Below are 17,177 nucleotides of genomic sequence, written 5' to 3'. Positions count from 1 at the left end.
AGAAGACTGTGTTCCCAGGTCAGATAGGGACATCGGACTGGAGACTGAGGGATTGGGTTATACACTCTGTAGTGATAGTTGTCTTTATGCATGTATTTCCCTATTAAAAAATTTTAAACTACAACAACATAGACTTTTAGCTGTTTCAGGGTATTCCTGGAACCTCACCGTCAGCCTGTCATGGAGTCCCCAGGAGGGTTTCTGGCAGGGTTCTCCGCTCCCCACCTCTTCCCTGAGGTCTGAGGTGCCGAGACAGCTGCTGCTGACAAGAAAGAGTCGGGAAGTCAGAAGCAGGGGTACCAAGCTCACGAATGTGAGGTGACTTGGCCTCTGCCACTGAAAATCCTAACCCGCAGAGGCCAGCCAGGAGACAAGAGGCCAGCCGGGGGTTGCGGGGGACGTCCCAGCCCCGGACCCTGTTGAGGGGCCCTGTTGGCTCCCACAGTGGAACACTGTGTGGACACTCTTTTTTCATTCATTCATCTCATTTTTGTCATTTTTAATGTCTTTGAAGTGGGGGGGGGGGGAGAGGCAGAATACCAAGTTTTTTATTTAAAACATGAGCTCCAGACCTGCTTTTTCATACTGTTCATAGGGTTCTCAAGGCAAGAATAATGAAGTGGTTTGCCATTCCCTTCTCCAGAGGACCACATTTTGTCAGAACTCTCCATTATGACCCATCTATCTTGGGTGGCCCTACACAGCATGGCTCATACTTTCATCCAGTTAGACAAAGTTGTGGTCCATGTGATCAGTTTGGTCAGTAAGCTGAAGCTCCAACACTTCAGTCACCTGATGAGAAGAACTGACTCATTGGAAAAGACCCTGATGCTGGGAAAGATTGAAGGCAGGAGAAGGGGACGACAGAGGATGAGATGATTGGATGGCATTGCCAATTCGATGGACATGAGTTTGAGCAAGCTCCAGGAGATGGTGATGGACAGGGAGGCCTGGTGTGCTGCAGTCCATGGGGTTGCAGAGTTGGACACAACTGAGTGAACTGAACTGAGACTTCTGCTTGACAGCACAGGGCCCAGTCCCCAGTCTGCCGATGGCTGCACCCCCCAACACACCACTTACTCACGCGGGTGACTAGCCCTGTGCCTCGGACACCTTAACCTGAAAACCTCCCCAGAGGCAGATAAAGGCCAGTGCGCTGCAGGCAGACCGTCCCTCCGTCTGTGCCACAGGAGACCTGGGGAGCTGCATGCCCTGACCCACTGCTCGAGGCAAACCTCATAGGGAGAAGCAACCAGAACTCACATTCCTGTGTCCACACCCTACTTAATCCTGTGTGAGCCTTCACAGCCCTCCCGCCCAGGGAACACATGTGTCCACATGCCTGGAGCCCACAGGACAAGGACGTCGGCATGATTCCCTGAACCCAAGAGCAGTCACGCCTCACCCTACCAGCCAGAGACAGTCAAAGTACTCTGGCTTCTCCCCAGTGTTAAGTGTACAATTAGCATATGTGAGAGTTGGGCCACAAAGAAGGCTGAGCACTGAAGAACTGATGCAGCAAGACCCAACCAGTCAACCCTAAAGGAAATCAACCCTGAATATTCACTGGAAAGACTGATGCTGAAGCTGAAGCTCCAATACTTTGGCCACCTGATACGAAGAACCGATTCATTGGAAAAGACCCTGATGCTGGGAAAGACTGAAGGCAGGAGGAGAAGGGGGCAACAGAGGATGAGATGGTTGGATGGCATCACCTACTCAATGGGCATGAATTTGAGCAAATTCTAGAAGATGGTGAAGGACAGGGAAGCCTGGCATGCTGCAGTCCATGGGATCGAAAAGAGCCGGACCTGACTTAGCGACTGAACAATGATAACAGCTTTCACAAATCAGAGAAGGGGGAACCATTCCTGTTCGGGAAGAAGAGTCAATAAGTGACATGAAGCAATCATTTGGACTGTCCTAGTGACAGCCAAGGGACAGCATGACCCGTGAACACACAGATATGTCAGGTTCAACGACCCATGGAACCCATGGCCCCCTTGGAGTCAGCTTCTGGCGACAGCACTCAGGTCACTTGGGAACTTCTCAGCCCAGGGAGGTTCGGTCACCCGCTGTCCTGCACCCTCCTGGTTATATCCATGCAGACAGGCTCCTGCCCGCTAACTTATTTCTTCTTTACTGGCCTTCATACAGCTGAAAAAAAATCTCTTGGCGATGGCTTCCCTGGTGGCTCAGTGATAAAGAATCTGCCTGCCAATGAAGGAGACTTGGGTTGGATCCCTGGTCCAGGAAGATCTCACACATGCTATGGACAACTAAGCCCATGCGCCACAACTACTGAGCCTGTGCTCTTGAGCCCGGGAACCACCACTACTGAGCCCATGCACCTAGAGTGCCCAAAACAAGAGAAACCACCATGATGAGAAGCCCGCACACCGCAACTAGAGAGCAGCCCCCACTCACCACAACTAGGGAAAAGCCTGTGCTACAACGAAGACCCAGCACAGCCAGAAATACAATTAACTAAATTAAAAAAATTTCTCCATGAATGTCTTGTGCATGTTTCTTATAGTTACACCCAGATTGCATACATTTTTCAATGACTGTAGCAGACTTGGATGGGAGCCAGGGGAGGCCATTCTGTGATCTATTAACCTCAATTATTCCAACCAAAGCTACATGGACAACTAAAAGGCAGCTTCAAACCAGACCGGTCCAGAGGAATCCAGATCAAATCCAGGTTCAAGATGTTGAAGCAAATGCACAGATCTGGGTGGCGAGTTAACCGAGTCAGAGACTCAGCTGTCAGGATAGGAAGTTCAGCTACTGAGGCGACAGAGCCCAGGGCAGCCACCCAGTTTTCAGAGACCACTTCTGCTGGTCTACTAAATCCATGTCCACGTGGAAAAGCAGATCCATTTTCAGTGACTCAAGTTCGGAATGACCATCTCCACATGACGGAGATGGCAGTTGAGATAAGAGCAGAGTTTACCCAAAGATGGCGATTTCAGCCAGGGCTCCAGGCAGATGGGCAGCTGGCCCCCCGCCCACACGTGGGGCTGTCACTCAGATGTCACCACGGCCCAGGCTGGGGTCCTGGTCCCGAGAGGCGAGCCCAGCGCATCACGACATGGAAATGAAACTGAACCCAAGTCATGAGAAACAAAACACTCCCAATCTCTGAGTCCACATTTCAACTTTGTTTACTCGACCTGGGTTTTTCTTCTTGAAATACAACCACCCTCTCAAATTCTTGAGCCCTAACACAGGCCAAGCATTGAGCATTCGCTGGAGAACAAAAGCCAAGCAGCGAAGCATCTAATAGGCTTTTCCAAGGTCAAGTTCCCTTTCTGTTACGAGTTTCAATACATGAGGTTTTAAGAGACTCGTTTTCCCACTCTGTTAGAAAAAGACTAGGTGGACACCAGCAAAGGGACTCAGCCACACATATACATGTATCCATTCTCCCCAAACACCAGTCAATTCAATCCAGTCAAGAAGATACACTGTTTATGCTGCCACTTCTTCTTTTTTAAAATATTTATTTATTTGGCTGTGCTGGGTCTTAGTTGTGGCATGCGAGATCTTTTAGTTCCCTAATTAAAAAAAAAAAAAAGGGATGTAGGTGGCCTTACACAAGTCATAAGACCTAAAACTGAGTGTACCTTCCCTCCATTAGGAAGGCGAGGAGACACGATTCACAATCGATCCTCCTGGCAGCTTTGCCAGCAAAAACTTGAGCAGAGGTGTCACGAGATACCCTGAAATCCTGCTTCCTGCCAGAGAAGCACAACCAGTTCTGAACATTAAAGTGCAGTCAGCTTACACGTGGTGGGGGGAAGGGGTGGGTCTAGAAAGAAAGCCACACATGAGGAAAGACACATAATTCAGGACATTTGCTTTTCCTACAGTAAGGCTGCTAACTAATTTTTGGAGGGGGTATTTGTTCCTTGGTTCAAAAATCTTAGGCTGATATCTAAAAGCTCAATCTAACTGGCCACCAATAATACTTAAAATGTTAGCTCTTAATTAAGCATAGTAGTATTAAAATGTTATAGGAAAGCCTTTAATCTAGCCTAAGAAAAAGAAAACCTTATTTACAATTTCCCAATGTTCTCCTTGATGCCTGAAAGGACTTTAAAAAGCAGCCAAACTCTTTCATGATACACTTAAACAATAAAGTCAATCAATATAAATACCCCAAGAGATAGGACAAAGAACTTTGCAATTAGGGATCTTAGTTTTCTCTTGGTTACAGGTGCAACATAAGATCTACAACATAAGAGATGAAACTATAACGGAACTGAAAAGTACATCAGTCAGCAAACCAGAGTCCACTATTGCCCTGTGGCTGAGAGATAAGGGTGATTTTTACATTTTTAAATGCTTGGGAGTACTTTGTGACATGTGAAAATTATATGAACTCCAGAGCTAGGGAGAAAAGCCACGACAAACCTAGACAGTGTATTAAAAAGCAGAGATGTTAGTTTACCGACAAATGTCCATATATCAAAGCTATGGTTTCTCAGGTAGTCAAGTTCAGATGTGAGAGTTGGACCACAAAGAAGGCTAAGCACCAAAGAATTGATGCTTTTGGACTGTGGTATTCAAGAAGACTCTTGAGAGTCCCTTGTACAGCAAGGAGATCAAACCAGTCAATCCTAAAGGAAATCAGTCTTGAATATTCACTGGAAGGACTGATGCTGAAGCTCCAATACTTTGGCTACCTGAAACTGAAGCTCCAAAACTTTGCGAAGAACTGACTCACTGGAAAAGACCCTGATGCTGGGAAAGATTGAAGGCAGGAGGAGAAGGGGGCAATAGAGGACAAGATGGTTGGATGGCACCACTGACTCAATGGACATGAGTCTGAGCAAATTCCGGGAGACCGTGAAGGACAGGGAAGCCTGGCATGCTGCAGCCCATTGGGTCGTGAAGAGTCAGACATTACTAAGCAACTGAATAACAATTTTAAAAAGAGAAAACCTAGAAATTAAAAAGGAGATGTTTCATTAGATAATATTTATCAACTAAAAAAATGAAAGAACTGAAACCAGCAAAAGGCAGGGTTGCCATGAGGGTACATGCAGGGGGGACCTGGGCCTGAGACCCCAGGTCAGGTGTGAAGGAGACAATGTCAGACCCTAGTCTGTCCCCAGACAGGTGGGTGGCCGAGAAACCCCTCCACGGGGCATTCACACTGCACCTCACCAGGACCCAGTGCAGGCCCTGGGTTTCCACAGATTAGAGCCAATGCACACAAACTCAGAGATCACCAAATACACAAGGCAACGAAAGGCAGTGGGTTTTTTCACCCCAAAAGATGCCACTTTGGCACAAGGACTATTCTGACCTAAAGGCAATCAAAACCCAGCAGGTTCTGGAGCTTCTCCTGAACTTCCCTTCAACTGCTTATGTTTATACTTCGGTTGGTGGGGGGGCCTGGGTCAAAAGAGTGTTTCACCCAAGAAACACCCACACAGCAGGGCAGGTCTCCTCTCCCAGCAAAGGCCTCCTCCGCCTCCCCACATCCTGACCCCCCCTCCACCCATCAGGCCTTACAGAAGCCTCAGCCCCTTGATCCCTTGTGGGCCCCCACTGCTTCACAGGACTCCCATCACACAGAATAACATTTGTTTTTCTCCTATTAATCTGCCTTACATCAGTTTAATTCTCAGATCACCCAAAGAACCTAAAAGCAAAGGACCATTTCTCCACCCCTACAGTGATAAACCTCATGGCTCAGCAGTAAGCAGGAGATGTGGGTTTGATACCTGGCTCGGGAAGATCCCCTAGAGGAGGAAGTGGCAACCCACTCTAGTGCTCTTGCCTGGAGAATCCCATGGACAGAGGAGCCTGGTGGGCTACAGTCCATGGGGTTGCAGAGTTGGACACAACTTAGTGACTAAACAGCAATAGGGATAAACCACCACAAAATGTGTTAATATTAATATTTTCATCTTAGCATCTATTACTATTGTGATGTTGTGACATATAATAAGAAAGATGTAGTTGGCGTTCACAGAGCTGACACAGAGCTACTAAAACTCCTTGGAATATCCTGTTCTAGGAGCAATAATGTGTCTTTTGTTATGTTAATGAGGTGACTTTTGAAAGCACCTCAGAACAGGGCTGGTTGCTTATGTCACCAATCCAGTAATTTCAGGGCCAGCACTTGAAGTCCTGCCCCTGACCTCAGAAGAGGGAGAGGAGTTGGAGGCTAAGTACAATCACCAGTGACTTAATCAATAGGGTCTAAGTGTCAGAGCCACCGAAAAACCCAAAGAGAGAGTTCAGAGAGCCTCCAGGTTGAACAGGATTGAACAGGATATTCAGGGAGAGGGGACACCAGAGGGCAGGAAAGCTCCCTGCCCACCACATGTCTTCTGTGTATTTCTTCATCATGCTGTTGACTGGAAGTGAAACAGGAGGGAAGTACACAACCTTTAAAACAATGACACAGCCTGAGGACATAAACAGATAAGAACCAAACCAAACAGGACCAAGATGGCAGGCAAGTTGACTTCCACTAGATCCTGAGCCTCAGTGTGTGAAAGTGAGTCACTCAGTTGTGTCCGCCTCTTTGCAACCCCATGAACTATACAGTCCATGGAATTCTCCTGGCCAGAATACTGGAGTGGGTAGCCTTTCCCTTCTCCAGGGGATCTTCCCAACCCAGGGTTCAAACCCAGGTCTCCCACATTGCAGGCGATCACTCTTACACAGCATACTAAGTGACACACTCCCAGGTGCCATGACAGTCCCCATCCCGCCCCCAAAAGAGCTGGAATACTCCTCCCACTCATCAGCCTAGGAAATTACCCACCCCTATAAAAGAAGTAAGGTGTTGCAGTAGTAAAGAATCTGCCTGCAATGCAGGAGACCAGAGCTCCATCCTTGGGTCGGGAAGATCCCCTGGAGAAGGAAATGGCAACTGGCTCCAGTATTCTTGCCTGGAGAATTCCACAGACAGGGAAGCCTGGCGGGCTACAGACTGTGGGGTTGCAAAGAGTCGGACACGACTGAGCACATGAAAGCTAAAAACCCTCTACCCTGGGGTGGCCCTCGCCTTCTGAGATGGTCCCCACTGTATCTGTGAAGTGTGTTTCTCTCTAAATAAATCCACTTCCCTATCACTTTGTCTCTCACTGAATTCTCAATGAGACATAAAGAACCTGAGCTTCTTAAGTCTCGAGACTAGGTGTGTGATCTCAGTTAAAAGACCATGAGTTCAAGTCCCAAGCTTGAGTTGCTTGATTGCAGTAACCCTAATTCCATTTGTAATAAACCAGGAATCCACTGAGTAACTGGTCTCCTGAGTCTGGGAGCCACTCTAGCCAGTAAAGCAAACCCAGGAAGGGATGGTAGGAACCACAGCCAGTAGGCAACTGGACTGAGCTGGAGTCTGAAGTGTCAGTGGCAGGGCAGCCCTGTGGGATAGAGACCCGCACCTGCCAGACATGATGCTGTCTCAGGGCTGAACTGAGTTGCAGGACACACACTGGGGTCAGAGAACAGCTTGGTTTGGGAAGGCCCACACATCAGGAGTGGAGACCAGAATCCCAACTTTTAAACATGTGGGTTGAGAATCTTTTGTAAAGAGCCACAATTGTAGTATCTTAGGCTTTGTGGCCACATGAGGTCTTGCATTGTGGGGGGTCACTATGAGAATTCATACGGCAGGATCACCAGGCTGAACCTGTCCTGTTGGGAAGGACTAGCTTCGTCTTGTTCATCCACGTGTCCCTGGTGAGTGGCACGTGCCTGGAAATAGAGGTCTGTGTGCCAAGTACCCCTCCTTCCCTAATGGCACAGAACAAAGCATTGGGGAGTGTTTAGCTTTATGGTGGTTGCTTCATTTTTTGCTTTTTGTTTCTTTCAATTGATGTTTCATCTGTTGTTGTTCAGTTGCTCAGTTGTGTCTGCCTCTTCACAGCCCCATGGACAGCAGCACGCCAGGCTCCCCTGCCCTTGACTATCTCCCAGAGTTTGCTCAAACTCCTGTCCATTGTATTGGTGATGCCATCCAACCATCCCATCCTCTGTTGTCCCCTTCTCCTCCTGCCTTAAATCTTTCCCAGCATCAGGGTCTTTCCAGTGAGTTGGCTCTTCACATCAGATGGCCAAGGTATTGGAGCTTTAGCTTCTGAATCAGTCCTTCCAATGAATATTCAGGACTGATTTCCTTTAGGATTGACAGGTTTGATCTCCTTGCCGTCCAAGGGACTTTCAGAAGTTTCCAGCATCACAATTCGAAAGCTGTTTCACCTAGTCACCAGCTACCTGTTACTCTATGTAAGAAGCAACTTTACTTCTCTGGGTTTTGGGTTCTTATCTGCTATACAACAAAGTTGGCCTAAGGTATGTAATTTCTTGAGGCCTAGAGCCTGACATCATGCCCTATATATTTGTCTTCTCAAAGAGCCAATGATAAAGCATCTTCTGTTACACAAAATGCACATTCAAATTAATGCTCATGGCTATGCCCCCAACCAGGAGAGTAACTACCTGACAAGCCTGAGATGATCAGAGCCGTGATCAGTGATGGCATCATAGGGGGGCAACCTGTGAATTAATTTGTCCTTCTGTCTTTGGCCTCCCTGTCTCCACCTTTTTCCTTTCGTTGCTATTCTTTTTCTTCCTGAGGTGGTCCCTGAAATGCTACACTCCGTGGGCTCAACGCTCAGCATCTGCTAAGTCTGCATACTCTCACACCTCAAACAACACTCGTCCCAGTTAATTCCGGTCCTGCCATGCAGAGCAACAGGTAAGAACACACCTGAGGCCCTCAGGACCTCCGTGCCCGCAGGGGAGGGCCAGTGCAGCTCCCGGGCATGTGGCACAGAACCGTTCACCAGCTCTTGGGCTGCAAGTCGAGGGTCTACACTGGGTTCCTCCAGCCCCCTCGCACATCTCTACCCCCGGAAGTCCGTCCTCACAGTCTGAGCCCCTGCTGTGGGGTGGATCCACGTCTCACTCAGCCTGGCTTCACCGGCTCCGAGACTGCGACCCCACAGGAGAAGGAGGACTCCAGCTTTAAGGGCTCGAACAGACAGACTGAGGCCGCAGGGCCTCTGCATGCGCAGGGGACTCACCTGAGGCTGACCAGCGCATCGGTCACCTGCTGAGGCTCGATGTCGAACAGTTTGACCCTGAAGCCCGCGCTGGCAAACAGCATGGCCCAGCTCCGCCCAATGAGCCCACTGCAGGGAGAGAAGGAAGAGGCGCAGGTCAGCTGGAAAGTGGAGCCACTCCGCGCCAGCCCAGGGTGCGTCTCAGAGCACACAGCATCCTGTTACTGAAACACCTGATGGCTTACAACTCCACATTTTGACAGCAGTATCCACTTAAAATGTTGCTTCCACACAAGAGGTCCTGGGTCCTCACTGCTGTGCCCTCCAGACCTGGGGGCAGCTTGGAGGGGCAGGGCGTCCATGCACCGTGCTAGGGACCCCCAACTGACCAGTGTCAGCTGAGTCCCGGACTGGAGAAAAAAGACAGCATCTCCCCCACTGCCTCAGTTTTTCCTACCGCCACCAGCACTAAAGATGATGATGCTAAAACTGTACCCATCTTACCTCTATTAATCTGAAAACAACCCCACAAGGGAGATGCTATAATTTTTTGTATATATTTATTTATGTACTTGACTGCACCAGGTATTAGTTGAGGCATGGAGAATCCGGTTCCCTGACCAAGAATGGAACCTGGGCCCCTGTATTGGTTTGTTGAAATCCAAGAATGAAATACAAAAACTTAACCAGGTTTTAGCAGTTAGTTCACACTCCCCAGCCACCTATAGGTTGAGAGAGAGAAAGACAAGAGATAAGGAGGGGAGACAGGAGAGAGAAAGGGGCCAGAGGTGACAGGAGGGGACAGGGAGGAAGGAGGGAGAAGGGAAGAGAAGCTGGGCTACCCCAGAAGTGAAGATGGCTGCTTCCTGAGGTGTTAAAGCTGTGGGAAGGTCAGTCAGTCAGTTCAGTCGCTCAGTCGTGTCCGACTCTTTGCCACCCTAGGGACTGCAGCACGCCAGGCCTCCCTGTCCATCACCAACTCCAAGACCTTACTCAAACTCATGTCCATTAAGTCAGTGATGCCATCCAACCATCTCATCCTGTCAGCCCCTTCTCCTCCCACCTTCAATCTTTCCCAGCATCAGGGTCTTTGCCAATGAGTCAGTTCTTTGCATCAGGTGGCCAAAGTACTGGAGTTTCAGCTTCAACATCAGTCCTTCCAATGAATATTCAGGACTGATTTCCTCTAGGTTGGACTGGTTGGATCTCCTTGCAGTCCAAGGGACTCTCAAGAGTCGTCTCCAACACCACAGCTCAAAAGCATCAATTCTTCGGCGCTCAGCTTTCTTTATAGTCCAACTCTCACATCCATACATGACTGCTGGAAAAACCATAGCTTTGACTAGATGGACCTTTGTTGGCAGAGTAATGTCTCTGCTTTTTAATATGCTGTCTAGGTTGGTCATGGCTTTTCTTCCAAGTAGAAAGCGTCTTTAATTTCATGGCTGCAATCACCATCTTCAGTGATTTTGGAGACCAAAAAAATAAAGTCTGTCACTGTTTCATTGTTTCCCCATCTATTTGCCATGAAGTGATGGGACCAGATGCCATGATCTTAGTTTTTTGAATGTTGAGTTTTAAGCCAACTTTTTCACTCTCCTTCATTTTCATCAAGAGGATCTTTAGTTCCTCTTCACTTTTTGCAATTTCTTGCAGTCAATCTACTTAATTTCGTCAGCCTCCCCTGGGAATTGGAAATAAGTGACTCCCAAAGCACGGCTCCTTTTGCAGAGCTGGAGAAAGGCACAGTGGACCCTGGCAACAACAGAGCTATACTCCCCGAGTCCCACCTATAAGCAGGCTTTTTAAAATGGTAAACCACAAAACCTTGGGATTGCCATTTGAACAGTACCACTGATGCCAGAGGCAAACCGGACGGTAATTACAACTTGGCTTCCTCTCGGTGGCGAATGGACATGTGTCCCTCCCCACCTGCCAGTGGTCCAAGGGTCCCCTGTTACCAATCAACTCCCAGACTCCCACAAACACTGTGCGGGCCAGCAAGCAAGCCCCACCCCAGCCCGTGGTTATACAATCTTGAGGGTGAACAAGGCGCAAGGCAAGGCAAGGTCACCCACGCCCCAGGACAGAGGTTGCACCTTTCCTTGTATATTTATATCCCCAATCAGAGGCGAAAGTAACCGAACGGATCGCCCACTAACCTGCCTGGCATAACTCTATCACAGGCTTACAGGTAACCATGCTCCCTGGCCAAGAAGTGACCAAAGCACCCCGACCCTTCCTCCGAATGGGCTCTCCGGCAACCGTTAGGGGTCCCAGCCCGTGACGAGTCATAGTCTGAAGAAAAATACTGGCGAGGCGAGAGGCGCGGGACCCCATCCTGGACGAGGCTCACGAAGGGAGAGAACCTTGACAGGCGAAGCCGATCAAGATAAGGGACCCTTCTCAGGTTCGCGCCTCTCAACCACGCCTCTACCTGTCACCACTTAATTCTACCCCTCTCTTTTCTGCTGTTGTAAATCTTGTTTACCCTGCTGCGGATTCTTGTGTTGCCTGCCTAGAGCTCTCCTGCTCCTCTTTCACTGAATGAGGACCAACTTAAAAGCTAATTAATAAATCTCCTGGACACTGGTACCCTATGAAGGGGCCAGGGATGAAGGAAATGCTTCAATTCAAACATTTTGCTGGCATTCTGGCTTGTTTGATAAATGTGTGCTCTCATTGCACAAAATGCTCTTGATTGTTCTAAACATCCTAAGCACAGTACGCTAACAAAAGAAACTATTAAGCATAGGTCCCTCCGCGGGGTGAAAAAAGCTCCACAAATATGATAGCCACAAATGTGCCTAATAGAAAATACTTTAGATAGAGATTAGCTGGCAACTTCTTGCAGGTGGTTAACTTTTAGACTAAGAGCCTGTTTTGTGCCATATCTGCTGTTTCTGCAGTCCTTCGCATTTCTGTTCTGTAAAAATGTAATCCTATCTAGTTCCCAAAGAGATGATGCTTATTAGAAAGAAAATAGATTAATTATAAGAAAAACAGGGCCGGCTACTGAAGTTGCTTAAGTCACACCAGGTGCAAGCCATAAAATGTTAGCAGGCCTGAAGGCCAAATGATAAGAAAGACTCCTGTGAACAAAAAGTATGTGGGTGACATTCAGTTTCTGTTGAAGGTCAAGTTGCTGTAATGTTTTGAGATGCCCTGTGTGGGAGCAACATGCACTTCCCCCAAAGATGTTGTTAAGGGTATAAAGGGGCCGTGCAAAAATAAACTTCAGACTTAGCCCTGAGCTTTGTCTCACTCCCTCTCTCATTCGCTGACGCCGTTCATCCTGAGGGTTCCCCTGGATCCTGCTGGGGCTGGACCCCGGCAGGCTTCAAGGAGGGTCCCCGGACACGACTTATTCTCAGGACGGCGCTGTGACAGGTCAGGCGGGCCAGCCCCTCGGCGGCGTAACCCGACACCGAGCCTCCCAGAAGGTGTGCTTGATGACCAACAAGTATCGACAAGTGGGTAGTTCGCTATGCCAGCTTACCAACGGAAAGGTGCACGTGGACGCTTTCTCTAAAAAATGAAAACTGCAGGAGTTTTAAAAGAGGATGGAGCATCAACCAGGAAACCGCGGATGGGACTTGAGCTGCTAACCCGACACCGAAGCCCCGGAGAACCCGGATGCCCTGGGGATAGGGTGCCCTCGCCATTCAGGAGGCCTGGATCCGGATCCGGACCGCGCGGTGGGTCCCCACCCCTCCCTGGCCAGGCGGGGTCGCCCAGCGACAGCCACAGGCCCGAGCGCGCGCCCCGCCTGACCCAGATTGCGGCTCCGCAGCCCCTCTGCGCGCCCGTCCCTCGGACGGGAAAGGAGACAACACACCTGTGCGAACCCGCGGCCCGACAGCCCTGCGTCCGCTCGCGGCGCCAAATGCCACCGTCCCCGCCCGGCCCGCATCACCCAACTCCGCCCGTAACCGCACAGCGCAGCAGCCGGGCTGCCGCGGGGACCCCGCGTAGCTGCGCCCCCCGCCGTCGCCCAGGCCGGCCCGGTCCTAAGGAGGCGCGCTGGGGTCATTGGAGCCGCGCCGCCAGCCTCCCCCCGCCGCCCGGGCAACGACGCCCGGGCCCACCTGCCACCCTCCCGGGCACGCGGGTTCGAGCCCTCACCTGCCGACCACCGCCACCCCGCCGGGCGCCGAGGACCCTGGGGACGCCATGGCCCGCGCGGTGCCCGAGGAGACAGCTGCGGCGCGCGCCACCCGGGCACTGGCTCCGCCCGCCCCGCGGCCGCGACAGGGCCCCGGGGCCTGGCCCGTGGGTGGGGCGCAGGCGGAGCCTCCCCCTCTCCACGCCCCGCGGGCGCGCAGGGCTCCGGGCGGGGCTGCGGGGCTAGCGGGGCTGTGGGCGGGGCGGGCAGGGAGCCCGGGACTGGGCGGGGTGGGGGGAGCGGCTGGGACCAACGGGCGTGCGGAGCACTCGCCTCCCTCTCCCCGGAGCGCGCACGGAGGAGGTACCGGGGGCGTCACGTGGATGGGGGCCGGGTGGGAGAGCCACCCCTTCGGACTCTAGTGACTCACTTTGTTTTGGTCAGTTCCCTACTGAACCCCCAAAGTCCGTGCACAATGAGGGGGACACCTCCAGACCACGACAAGGTGCGACCGCTAAAGGAACCCCGAAATTTACCCCTGGAATTCCCTCCCATGTGAAGATTTAGCACCACGTCCGGGCGCACGAGTTCAGGATCCACTGCTGGGTTCACACTGTCGTCGGTTTCGAGGAAGACCCGCCTTTCTGCACAGAGGAGGCCGAGGCCCGGGAGTCCTGGGACAGCAGACAGGAGGGCTGGGGGGTGGGAGGGGTTGTCCACCACACTGGAAGGCCCGGAGCCCCCTCCGGAGGCCGAGCTGGTCTCTCTTCCAGGAGGAGGAAGTGTGCCCGCGCCGCCCCGGGCTCTTTTCGGAAACAGCGGAGGAACAGGCGCACGTGCCCGTGACCACGCGTCCGCGCAGCACCAGAGCGGGGGCCACGCCAGCCATCCAGGTCAAGGCAGCGCTCCAGCGGAAACGCGTGACCCTGGCCGGCAGGGCCTTTCCTCTGTCTTCCCCAGCCCAAACGGAAAGAGCAATGTCAGAGCCTAGAGCAGTTTCACAAGGTATCGGTCAGCATTTGAAAAGGCACTCAACTCACTTAAGAGAAAAGTGACACAGCAAAGTTGTCCCCAAGATAAGGCTTTAAATGTTGAAATAACTATGCGTGGGGGCTTAGTTGCTCAGTCTTGTCCGCCTCTGCGACCCCATGGACTGTAGCCCACCAGGCTCCTCTGTCCATGGGATTCTCCATACTGCAATGGAGAATACAGAAGACTAGAGTGGGTTTCCATTTCCTTCTCCAAGGGATCTTCACCCAGGGATCCAACCCACGTCTCCTGCATCGCAGGCAAATTCTTTACCAGCTGAGCCACCAGGGAAGCCCTCACATAGCTATTTGGATTTATAATGAAGCCCCAGCTCCTGTGCTGCCTTCACCACAAATTACCCGAAAATTTGTCTTCTTTTAAGTAGCCAAGCCCCACTTCCTCTCTGAAGCTGTGACTGCTCGACCGGGTGATGGGTGACTGCTCTTTTCCTAAAGCATCTGAACTTCCTGCAAGCACCTTTTGGTCCACTGAGTCATTCATTCACTCAAATTTCTACCACAAGAGCCACTTGTGTTAGGGTCAGCTTAATGTTTAGTCGTCAATTAAATTGTAAGCTTAAGGTTAAGAACCATACCTCTTTTTCTCCTTACTAAGCACATACTCTTTTTTCTTTTTAATATGTATTTATTTATTTGGCTGTGTCAGGTCTTAGTTGCATCATGCGGGATCTTCATTGCGGGGCACAGACTCTCTGGTTGTGGCATGCAGGCTCGGTAGTTGGCCCCCATCACCACCACGTTCTCCTTGCTTTGCCCCATAATGAAACTTGTCTGCTACGAACTCCAGCCGTGTGGAATTGTTTGGCCTCACTTGCCTTCAGTAATACAGGGAGTGCAGATGGGCTGGGGGTGGAGGGAGCCCCACTGCTCCTAGGGGGTCCTCCTGCTCTGCAGCCACAGAGCACCCTGTCTCCCCCACTTAGGCCATGTTGGACTCCAATGTAACAGCCATCTCCTGGCTTCTATTCAATCAGTGACTTTTTCCTGGCTCCTTAGATTCCCCAGCAGGAGTCAAATCAGTTCAGTTCAGTTCAGTTGCTCAGTCGTGTCCAGCTGTTTGCAACCCCATGGACTGTAGCACACCAGGCCTCCCAGTCCATCACCAACTCCCAGAGTTTACTCAAACTCATGTTCATCGCGTCATGGGGGATGCCACCCAACCATCTCATCCTCTGTCATCGCCTTCTCCTCCTGCCTTCAATCTTTCCCAGCATCAGGGTCTTTTCCAGTGAGTCAGCTCTTCACATTAGGTGGCCAAAGTACTGGAGTTTCAGCTTCAACATCAGTCCTTCCAATGAATATTCAGGACTGATTTCCTTTAGGATGGACTGGTTGGATCTCCTTGCAGTCCAAGGGACTCAAGAGTCTTCTCCAACACCACAGTTCAAAAGGAGTCAAATACTCATCCTCTATCTCCCAACCCTCAGTTCTCTGAGTGGTCTCTTTCAGTCCACTTTTCTCTCTGTCCACCCACAGTCCTCGTGGCAGGTAGAAGAGCACGGATGGCTTCTCACCCCCACCCCCACCATCCCTCCTCCGCCTCCTTTGAGTTCAGCTCCCATCCTTTACTCCAAGGCTAGTTAAGGAACCAAAGTTCTAAACTCTCCTGACAGCTTACTTTGGAAAAAGTGATCTGTGGTGAGGATTAGGGTTAGTTAGCAATTCACCTTTATAGATCTCATGTCTGATGTCTTAGAGTACTGACTGTAATTCCCAACGTAACATCTTGCTATGAAGACCACAGTTACAGGTCAGCATCAGAAAGGCTCAGTGGTACCACGGTCAACAATGGGGGCTCCAGAGTTGGCCTGCAAGAGCTTCCGTCTCAGATTCTCCATTCCATACTGTGTGATCTGGACCAGTTAATTCATTCCTCAAAACTTAATTTCTTTTTCTTTTTTTTGCCACACTGTGTGACTTGTGGGATATTGCTTCTCTGACCAGGGATTGAACCTGTGCCCTCGGCAGTGAGAACATAGAGTCCTATGTTCAGACCACTGGACTACCAGGGAAATCCAAAACTTGATTTCTTCCCTAGTAGAATGGGCACAATAAGAGCTCCCTCTGAAGGTGGTTACTGTATTCATTGATGTAATGCCTTGTAAAACACAGTCAGTGTCGTCTGACATGTGTCCACACAGTTCTCCATGGCAGGTCTGCTGTGTGCTTTCCCCATGGCCCTCAGAGCCTCCTTGCAGAGCTGGGATGTCATTCTCCCCTCACCCCGACTGGGCATCCGGGACTCCCAGAGGCTGAGGGAGATACTGAGAATCTTGGATCAGAACTTTTCTTTCCAGTTAAGCTGCCCTGAGTTTTATATTTATCCTAAGATTGAACAATGTTTCTCAAAAGATTGGAAATTTGAATTTCAACTGAATTTATAACCTCAGGAACAGTCTCCAGGAATATCCAAAGGAATTGCAAGATCCTAGCAAAAAAAGTACCTCAAAATTAAAGATTCCTCTCTATTTCCATAAATCACGTTTATACCCGTGGTCCCACGAGGCCTATGAAAGCTTAAACTATGCTGTATTATCCATACTATATAGCATGTGTGATATATTGAAACTGTTATTTTAACAAGGAGTCAGCATTTTAGAAGCTAGAATTTCAAAATATACCCTAGATAATTCTTTTTCCTTTTCTCCACCTGTTAAACTGCATTAGTTCATTTTCACCAATAATAGAGGGCTGACTTTATACAGGACCTAGAGCAAGTAATGAGCCATTTCACACCTTTGTGTAAGTGAGAAAAAGGCGCTTCCTCCTCAGGACACTATATTCCCATCTGCTTAAGATTGCTGTGCTATATTGATTTTTTAGAATAAGATTATTTTATTGCCATCTTCTGGGAAATCATTTTTATTATTATTATATTTCCTGCTTATTTAACTTATATACAGAGTACATCATGAGAAATGCTGGGCTGGATGAAGCACAAGCTGGAATCAAGATTGCTAGGAGAAATATAAACAACGTCAGATA

General features: G+C 50.0%; 1 protein-coding gene across 1 annotated transcript in view; it reads right to left on the bottom strand.

Annotated features, from left to right (window-relative positions):
• The window catches only part of CRYL1 (crystallin lambda 1), a 52,940-nt gene extending 39,619 nt beyond the window's left edge, over nt 1–13,321 (bottom strand). Inside the window, exons 1-2 of the mRNA XM_043478041.1 lie at nt 13,164–13,321; nt 9,060–9,167 (exon numbers count right to left, since the gene is read on the bottom strand). Of these exons, the coding sequence (XP_043333976.1) occupies nt 9,060–9,167; nt 13,164–13,213 (158 nt within the window). The 5' untranslated portion in view covers nt 13,214–13,321. The remainder of the gene's footprint in view (nt 1–9,059; nt 9,168–13,163) is intronic.
• Between the last annotated feature and the right edge of the window lie 3,856 nt (nt 13,322–17,177).

Source organism: Cervus canadensis, chromosome 9 (assembly GCF_019320065.1).
Source record: "Cervus canadensis isolate Bull #8, Minnesota chromosome 9, ASM1932006v1, whole genome shotgun sequence".
Taxonomy (NCBI): domain Eukaryota; kingdom Metazoa; phylum Chordata; class Mammalia; order Artiodactyla; family Cervidae; genus Cervus; species Cervus canadensis.
Note: the sequence above shows the minus strand (reverse complement) of the source record. Positions and strands in the feature narration are given on the sequence as shown.